Below are 9,443 nucleotides of genomic sequence, written 5' to 3'. Positions count from 1 at the left end.
AAAAAAAAAAAAAAAGAGGAGCTAAAGAAAACACTACAGAGAAGTGAAGAAGTGAGACTCCATTCCTGCCTGTGGGTTACCCCTCCTCCCTGAGGGTTCCCTCATCCCCTGTGATCTGAGGCGCTGGTATTTCGTATCTTCATGGACTAGTTCAGGTCCTGAACTAGGACTATGCCAGTTTGACACAGTGAACTTTGGACTGGTAACATTTCAACATCAAGATATAGTTTTCTTCCCTCTTGAGACCTTGAGCAAAATTTTCTTTAATTTGAAAGCCTGTACTTTGTACTTCTTAATTCTAATTATGCTCTTGTTTTTTGAATTACTTAGATACCTTTGTCATCTAATGAGAACCTCAAATGTTTACATTCCAAAGTACTAAACTCTTCAACTGCCTTGAAAATTCTAAGATGCATTCTTGCCCGTTTTATTAAATTATTATTTCCAAACTGCTCTTTTCTTCTTCCCTGAACTGGTTTTGGTAGGAAGAATGACTCTTAAAACAATTGATATTTTGTACCTTAAAAGGGCAGAGAAGTTGAAGAACAATGAAGAATATAAAATGGTGATAAGCAAAGGAGAGAAGCCAACAGGCCTTCTGAGCAGAGAGCCGGGAAATGTGTCTGTGGAGGAAGCTTCTGAACAGCCCTCCCTGGGATGCAGGCTTCTCTGGTGACTTGTTCCTTCTGCAGGGAGTCAGGCTGCCTTAGGCTTTGCTTTAGAGATATGCTACTATCTTTCTCCCTTGATGCCCGTGAGTATAATACTTCACCTTTCTAAAGAAGTTCATCTTCACCTAAAGTAGGGCTAAGATTATTCATTCCTAGAGAAAGCTATTCCAATATTTTTTAGGATAACCAACATATGTGCTTTGGCAAGCCTATCTGTCATTATCTGGGGAGGGGACCCCAGAGAGTATGCTCTTAACTTGCCTTCTGTAGGAAACTATATGGTTTGCTTCTCCTGTGACACTCACTAAAAGAAGTATGGAAGCCAACTCTAAGTGCCAGTGTGATGTTTGCACTGAGTATTAAATGTAATAGGTTAAATATAATAATTGTGCTTCTACCTATCTAGTTATCAACTATTTAGGGTTCAAGGGAAAACCAGAAAATCGATAAGGCAGAATATATCTGTAAGGCATTTTTACTGATGAAAACAAACCAGAGGTTTTTTGTTTTTTTGGTTTTTTTGACTTAAAGTATTTTAGGAATTTTGAAGAAAGGACCTGAAAATTATCACTTGGGCTGGTATTTAGTTTGAAATATATGCTGACTTTTAACTTTCAGAGCTGAACGGTCTAATCCTTGATCATTACAGAATGAGTTTAGGAATTTGTAGTCATTTCCTTTTTACTGGGTATTTGCATACATCACTGACCAGCCAGGATTAGAAGGGCAAGCAGTCACTCCATGCTGAAATAGAATGATGAGAACTCAGGGCCCACTCGAAACGTTCATCTGTATCAATTATTCCTTAATGAACATTCATGCATAGATAACATCAAAGGAGGTCCTTCACAGTATACATCAAGGGCAGACTTCCTTCCATGCTGTACATTTAAAAATGAAGATTCCAACGCACTAATAAAAATAGTTAAATGTTTTGTACTTTTTCCCATGTTTTGCCCTTAGATTAAGCATTGGGAGTATTTGCTCACTCTTCCTCACCCTTGAAGAGAAGGGTCAATGTGTGTAAGGAAGAAGAAGGATATCTGGCAAGGTTGGGAACATGACCTCTTGCCCTCCAAAGCCTGGGAAGCCCAAATGAATGCTCCGGGTCTTAGCAGTGTATGGACACAGCGCGAACTCTTCTCTCTGCATACAGACCAGGGGTTAGAGGTTAATGAATGAGTGCTTTCCCCATACTCGGGATCCTGTTCCATAGTGGTTTTATGAATAAGGGCTTTAAATGGGGTCAGGATAGGACCTGCATATGCTTCCCAACTCTCTAAATCCGTTTGAAGTGATGGTGTTCAAAGATGACACCCTTCCACCCGGGCAGGGAGAGATGAGACTCTTGCGCTTGAAGCTCTGGACCACGTATGTCCAAACGCAGGACCGAATGGAAAACAAAGGGGGGGAGGTCCTTGCTGCCCCCTATTCTTCTCTAGTAATCCCTTAAAAAATAATTGCAGACCCAAACCTCTGGCCTCCAGCACATTTTCCACTTGATTAGAGGCCTTTGTGAGGTAGGGAAAGGGACCTGCAGACTTGTATATTGTGCTGGGGCCTGAAATGTCCAGCTGGGATTTTTTCCCATCAAAAGGGGATTTTAGTAAAACCATTATCAGGGGCTTAAAGGAGAAAAGCTGTTGAGCTGCAAGTGAGGGGGCAGATTAGCATTAGCGGGCTTGTTTTTGGCACTTGTGGAAGGGTGGGAAGGTGTTTGTAGCTACTTGCACACAAGTTCCTTCATTTCTCGGCAATTCCTGGCAGATGTAGACAGAGGGAAGAATGCAGGAGTGGGCACTGGCGGGCTTGGAAGTGGCACATGGAGCTTTCATTCTGAGGTGTCAAGGGGAAGTCACCCGAGCCAGGGGGAATCTCAAGGTCTCGCTTGGCAGCGTGTAGGCAGCCTTGGGACTTGGTTCATTCCCTGTTAGGTATGACCACGTCACCTGGAATCCCCCACCCACAACACTCTGTGCCACTCTTGACAGTTTCCGTAGACATGAGGGGAATCCAGAAACTAGGGAGTGGCCAGGCTAGATGGCTTCAAAGGGCAAATGGACATCTTTTTACTGGGGATGTGGGGTGTGTTCTGGTCTAAGAGTTCAGAAGAAGTTAAGAAGGCAACACAAGTGTTCAGGCTGTGTGGATCTGCAGACTGGACTATGGGAGCCCTCCAGGGATTACTGTCTTCTTGGGATTACTGGACACCTCAGCCATACCTTCTTCCACAAAGTTGATCCTAGAGGCCCAGTCGTGTGAGAGAATGTTGAGCCAGAAGAGCCAACTGCTGCCTAATGGGCAGAGTCAGTCGTCCTGCCCTAGAAATGGTTTTTCCTATTTCTTCTCATATACCTTGTCATTCTAGCTTATTTTCCCTATAAAAATGGGGTAGCAGATAAAACAGTGTTTGTCCCAAATGCTGGGAGCTAGAGTAATACTAGAGTATTAGCAACCTGTCTGCCACTCTTTAGGCTTGTGGTGCTGTTGCCGCCGAGATCTCAGTCCTATGTCCATCCTCACACCAGCATTGGCAGGAGTTTTTTGTCTCACGTCAAATTCGAACAACCATAGAGGGCTACTACTTGAAAGCATGCCAGTCCAGGAAAGCTGTTCTTGGAGGCTGCACGTCAAGGAGCGACCCTTCTAATTCTCCCTAAGGACCACCACTAGGAGCTGCTGGCCGTTGATGTTGGCACTTGCTCTCGCTTCTCATGCTGGTTCCTGAGCCTGCCCTGTGTCTTTGTGCAGAGGGATACACGTTCTCTTTCTTTCCTCTACAACCTCTGTTCTCCATCTGGGCTGTTTCCCCCAAATATGTATTCATTTGGGGTGGTCATTAACAGTGGCATATTTCAGCTATGGTTTCCATAAAGTTGCCAGGGAGATTTTCTACTTTTACAAGACTTTTAATGGATGGTGCCAGGAATAGTAATTTGCTTCATGCCTAGGCCCCACGTCCCAGAAACTTTAACTTCTGTTTCATTCTCTAACTAAAAATGACCTCTGTATTACCAAGCTCACCTGGCCAATACAGCTTGGTAGCAGTATCCAGAGGGGATACCCACCTTCTACCATTTATTCCATGCTGAGCTTTGGTTCTATGCTTTGATTTCCTGAGGCCAGACTATTGAGTGCCAAGAGAGCAAGGCCCCCTCTCTCAGGCCTCTCCTACCCTCTGCTGGTCCCTTAGTGTGACATTTTTTGGAATCTGGCCAAGTTAGCTCAACAGTTTTGTTGTTTTAATCTCTACTACTGCCAAGGTGGGAGGATTGCTTGAGGCCAGGAGTCTGAGAACAGCCTGGCAACATAGTGAGACCCCATCTCGACAAAGCGTTTTTAAAAACTTAGCCAGGCCTTGGACTATGTGCCTTGTGAATAGTCCCAGCTACTTGGGAGGCCAGTGCAGGAGGATCAAGAGTTCCAAGAGTTGAGCCCAAGAGTTCAAGGCTGTAGTGACCTATGCTTGCACCACTGCACTGCAACCTGGGCAACAGGGTGAGACTCTGTGTCTTTTAAAAAATATATTATTTCTGCCATGTTTTTATCTGAGATCTTATCATTTTCAGTTTCATAGACTCCTTTAGATTCTCTGAAGATATCTTCATCTGGGCAATAAAGATACTCATTTTGATAATTAAAAAAAACACTCCTAAAATTTAACAAATATTTTTGTTTTTCCTTGAAGGATTTATAGAATTTTTTATCTCAGACAATATGCTTTTTTTTTTTTCCTTTTGGAGACAGAGTCTTACTCTGTCACTCTTGGTAGACTACTGTGGTATCAATAGCTCATAGCAACCTCAAACTCTTGGGCTGAAGTGATCCTCCTGTCTCAGCCTCTAGAGTAGCTGGGACTCCAGGCGCCCACTACAATGCTTGGCTATTTTTTAGAGACAAGGTCACACTTTTGCTCAGGCTGGTCTGAAACCCCTGATTTCAAGGGATCTTCCCACCTCGACCTCCCAGGACAGGTATGAGTCACTGAGCTAAGCCTCTATTTTTACTTTATAATAATAATAATAATAAAAGCTAGCTCTTTTTCTCTTGCTGTTAAAATGGATGTCTCCATGTATGACTGAAAATTTTTCCCCACTTTTTTTCCCAATCCCAAAAGTGTTAATCTAACAAAGATTTGTGAGTATGAAATGGTCTATAAGAAGAATTAGAAGTTTTTTTTTTCTTTCTTAAAGAAGAATTATTAAGCTACAGGACTTTGATTCCTATAGCTTCCAACCGCAGAGAACCACTAGCTGACTTGGGAACCTACCTTTGTGAGGAAGTTGCAAGGTCACCTTGCTCCAAAAACAGAGTGCTTATGCTCAGCACCTGACTCTGGGAGGAACTTCGTTGATATCTTAAGATTCAAGTTAATCTTTTCTGGGAAGTCAGATTCCTTGCTTCTCAACTCCTACAGCATTAGGAAATCCTTTTGGAGGGCTATAAAGGGGAAGTGACCAGAGGGAATTTGTCATATGAGAGGAGGTTGTGGTTCCCCACTGGAAATAACCTCCAACTCGCAGACAATGCTGCCACCTACTGACAAATCACGGGGCTTGCAGACTTTGTAGATAAATGAATTCTCTGGTCTCTTGTCTTTCCACAGCAGAGAACAAATATTTAGTTTTGCATGAACCATACTTTATTTTACTACCCTATCTTGGATCCTAAAATCATTTTTATAAACTTGAGGTAAATTGAAACATAATACCAGACTCCAAGCTACTTCTAATACAGGTTCAAAATGGAGAAGGTAAATTGTATGTGAATGGGTAGGATAGGTTTTGGTTTTGGTTTTGGTTTTGGTTTGTTGCTAGGGGGATGGCATGGGTCAAGGAATTCTCCAAAGGAAATGAGAACAGACTTTCAATCCTACCTTCCAATAATGTGTAGTGCTAACTTCTACCTCCTAGCCTACACGCATCCACTTTATTTCTAAAGTGAACAGTGATGAAGCTGTTTGTTGCTAAATCCTGTGTCATATTTAACTCTGGTAAATTTCTGCAATTCCTCTTGTGATTCCATTGAAAATTGGACCCTTCTTTGTGCTAAAAAGGCCAGCTGCCTTCTTATGGGTCATGCTGTTCTTTTGCCATCTGACTGCAAGCACAATGGCAGGCATCTGTCTCAAGTGCACAGACGTCAGCTAGGGCTGAAGAGCCACTCCTCTGTCTATTCCAGGCTCTGGAAACTTGAAGGCCTTCTCTGCTTCCTCCAGCAGTCAGCTGTGAGCCTGATAAGTAAGGTTCAGGGAACCACAGAATTTAGCCGTCCTGTCTATATAGGTTCCTGAAAGACTGGCTACATTTTGCACATTTGAAATGAACTAGGAAAGCTAGAAATTGTCACGTCCATCGGTTATTTTCATATTGTTTGCTTAAGACACCTTTACTGGCTATCCTTTTTTTTTTTTTTTTTTTTGGTAGTTCACAGCAGTGCATTTATTGATCAATGAAGGTTTAAACTACTACTGGAAGTAAGCTGGGGGTGGTGGAGCACACCTGTGATCCCAGAACTGAGGCTGAGGCTAGAGAATCACTTGTGCTTAGGAGTGTAAGACCACCCTGAGCAAGAGTGAGACCCCCATCTCTACTAAAAACAGAAAACTTAGCTGGGCACTGTGATGAGCACCTGTGGTCCCAACTACTCAGGAGGCTGAGGCAGGAGCATCGCTTGAGCCCAGGAGTTAGAGGTTGCAGTGACCTATGCTGATGCCACGGCACTCCAGCCTGGAGCAACAGAGTGAGACTCTGTTTCAAAAAACAAACAAACAAAAAAAGCTGTTGGAAGTAGAAGTGGTGTCTTCCATCTAAGAACATTAAGCATTTCTTTGAGAGGCTTAATTAACTATTGCAGTTTCTCCCTTACCCGTGTGTCCAATTTTAGCCTCCATGACTTTTCTAGAGATTCTGAGGAACATCAGGACTACTTTTTTGGCCTTCTTCCTATTTAGGGACTTTTCAAAAAGCCTTGCCTTGGGCTGGAAGATGGAAGCAGATATGTACATAAATAATGCCAGTTCAGGGTCAAGATTTCCTAAGGAGAAATATTGTTACAAACATTTGTAGTAAATATTTTCTCATGTAGTTTGAGATGAGAAAAAACAATGCTTTGCAAGCCCATACTAAGTAATTCCCTACCAATACTTACGTGTAACTAATCTGGTCTCAAAGAACTATTTTCTACAGCCTGATTCCAGTGTCTTGGCGCCATGATATGAGTAGTAACTACTGACAGACAGCTATGTGGGAGGCCTGATCCTTCTGGAGTGTGGATTACATAAATGGAGGGGTAATAAACATAAGAGGGTGCTAATATTAACAAATTAGACCCTTTTACTCTTTCTGGACAAGTGGGATTTGTAACTAAAACATCTGTGAAGTCAAGCCTTTTTTTACCCTTGAAATGAAAATAGCTAGAGTTCCTGCAACTCGATTCTACTTTATAAAAGGATTGTGTGACAGATATGTGTAGTGTGTTAAGTGCATGTAAGTTCTTCGCTTTGAGGCTATCACAAGCTTAGTCTTCCAGCATTAGTAAACTCCACATTACTATGTGTAACAGGGCAGTGTTGTAGACACTGACTCCAGCCTTCAGATTTGACACTGCTGGCTACTTCATACCTTACAGACCATCTGCCAGCCTGCGCTGATTTTTGCTTCTTGAATAACCCTATATGTAATGCTTGCAAAATATACATACATGTGCATAAGTAACACATATTAAATAGTAATAACTTTCAACTTTTCTTTTCACTCCCAGTGGAAATACTGTGCTCTTGTGCCACACCTTTCTAAAGAGTGGGGTCAGGGTGGTGCTTTGCAGCGTCTCAGTGAGCTACCTGCACGTGGTTAAAGCAGCCCTGGTTCTGAGACTAACTCCTTGTAGTACTCTTCTATTTTGTTAAGCCTCTTTCCCTATTTATAACATTAAATGCACATTATATGCTAGATTTTGGAAAAGATGTGGAGATGGTGTAATTGAACACTCTGTTTTAACTAAATTCTCCGGGCAGAGCATAGTCACCTGGCTGACACCTGGGTTTCTGTGCTGCTGCTACTGCTGCTGGTCCCTTCTTTGTGATGGACACTCACTAGTTCCCACCATCACAGATACCAGTGTCCTTTTACATTCTTTTATAAGTATTTGTCCCTTAAATAACTGACATAGAAGAATAATGACATAATAAAAACTTAATTTTTAAAAAAATATGTACACTTTTCTGGGTTAACAAACAAGAGGCAGAGGAGTTCCACTTCTATTGTTTTATTGGGGGTTAACATACCCCACCTTAGTGTTGTGCAGTTAACATCTCCAGCTTACTTTCTCTTGCACCCCAACTGGAAGACGAGGCTTTACACAGGACCAAATGTGCTGGGCTGGTAAAGGCAACTCCACCAGGCAAACTCAGAGCAATCTCTGGAAAACAGGAAAAGACTAAAACTGATCACTTGTGAATATTTAAATTTGCCAATTGTCTAGAAATATCTGTTTCCATCCAAGAGCTGAGAATATATGCTTATTCCAGCTGTGCACTTACCTTTGATAAGTTGTTATACATGATTAATAGCTGGCACTGATCTAAATAGGAATGTCTCATCTGTTTTACATTCGTTTTTAAAAATGTAACTTGCTACCTAATATTTGAACAAGCACGTTGACATAAATGAGGTAAATACGTATAAGCTTAGGCTTGAATGCAGCTTTTCTAATTTCTAATCCTGAGCTTTACTCAAGATCCACATTATTTCATCACAAAGCCTCACCCTTCTGACTCCTCAGGGGTTCATAATGGCACAAAATTTAGGTCTTGCCCTCTGCTAAAGGGACAAAATTAACTTTTAAAAGGGATGATGTTTGATGCAGGGAAAAGAAAGAGAACAGAGAGGGGACCACTAGATGACTTACTACAGTCCCTCCCTTTCTGCAGCAGAACAGAGCAGAGATCAGAGGCCAGGCACTTTCCCTTTCACAGGACTGGGAAGAGACAGTTGTCAGAAGCTGCATGAGGTCTTGGTTTTGTTTTACAAATCTGATCTTTTAATCAAGAGGTTCTTATTCTTTGGAAACACAGTGATCCCTGGGGGCCACTACCCTTTCCCCTTTGGAAACTTGAGTTCAAATTTTCTAAGTCAAAAGTGAAAGGTTTTTACTTAATATTCCAAGATCAGCATCTGTCTAGTCCCCACTGCAGGAAAGCAACAGGATTTAGAGGGTCGTTTCAGTTTACGTATGTCCTTATGCAAGAGAAATTTCTTCCCTTAAAAAAAAGAAACATTTTCTTTCTTAGATCTTTGTTGATTTGAATCATAAAAGAATATCATCAGTTTTCTTAATTATTTAAGGATGTATGGTACTTTTAGTAAATGTAAGTTAGGTAAGCTAGAGGCTTATCGTGGCCCTTAGGGAGCTGCAGAAGTTGTCTGAACCCCAGGGTTGCATTTATAGATAAAATTTCCAATACAGACATTAAAGGGCTATGCCCAGTGAGACTTAGAAAAAGAGGATACACATGTATGAAGCCACTTCTTAGCTACCTAAAACAGTTTTCACTGAGGTTACTTCTAGATGAGGTTTACACTAAGTTTACATTTTGTTACATTTTAGCAAATGCCTAAAATACCTTTTAACTTGTTACACCCTCAAGATGTGTATCAACTCATTTCCTTTCATACTTCTAAGTTTACAAGTATTTCTTCCTTTCCTGTAGGTGTGGTGGGGACCAACCTTTCTTATCACCAAGAATCATCCTTATTCTCTTTGAAATAATGC

The 9,443-nt window shown here is 41.6% G+C and overlaps 1 protein-coding gene across 1 annotated transcript in view; it reads right to left on the bottom strand.

Moving 5' to 3' along the window:
* Positions 1-7,928: 7,928 nt before the first annotated feature.
* The window catches only part of FBXL14 (F-box and leucine rich repeat protein 14), a 6,826-nt gene continuing 5,311 nt past the window's right edge, over positions 7,929-9,443 (bottom strand). Inside the window, exon 2 of the mRNA XM_003795474.3 lies at positions 7,929-8,090. Within this exon, the coding sequence (XP_003795522.2) occupies positions 8,027-8,090 (64 nt within the window). The 3' untranslated portion in view covers positions 7,929-8,026. The remainder of the gene's footprint in view (positions 8,091-9,443) is intronic.

This window comes from Otolemur garnettii, unplaced genomic scaffold (assembly GCF_000181295.1).
Source record: "Otolemur garnettii isolate 467f Iridium unplaced genomic scaffold, OtoGar3 scaffold00092, whole genome shotgun sequence".
In the NCBI taxonomy this organism is placed as follows: Eukaryota; Metazoa; Chordata; class Mammalia; order Primates; family Galagidae; genus Otolemur; species Otolemur garnettii.
This window is presented reverse-complemented; position numbering and strand designations above follow the sequence as displayed.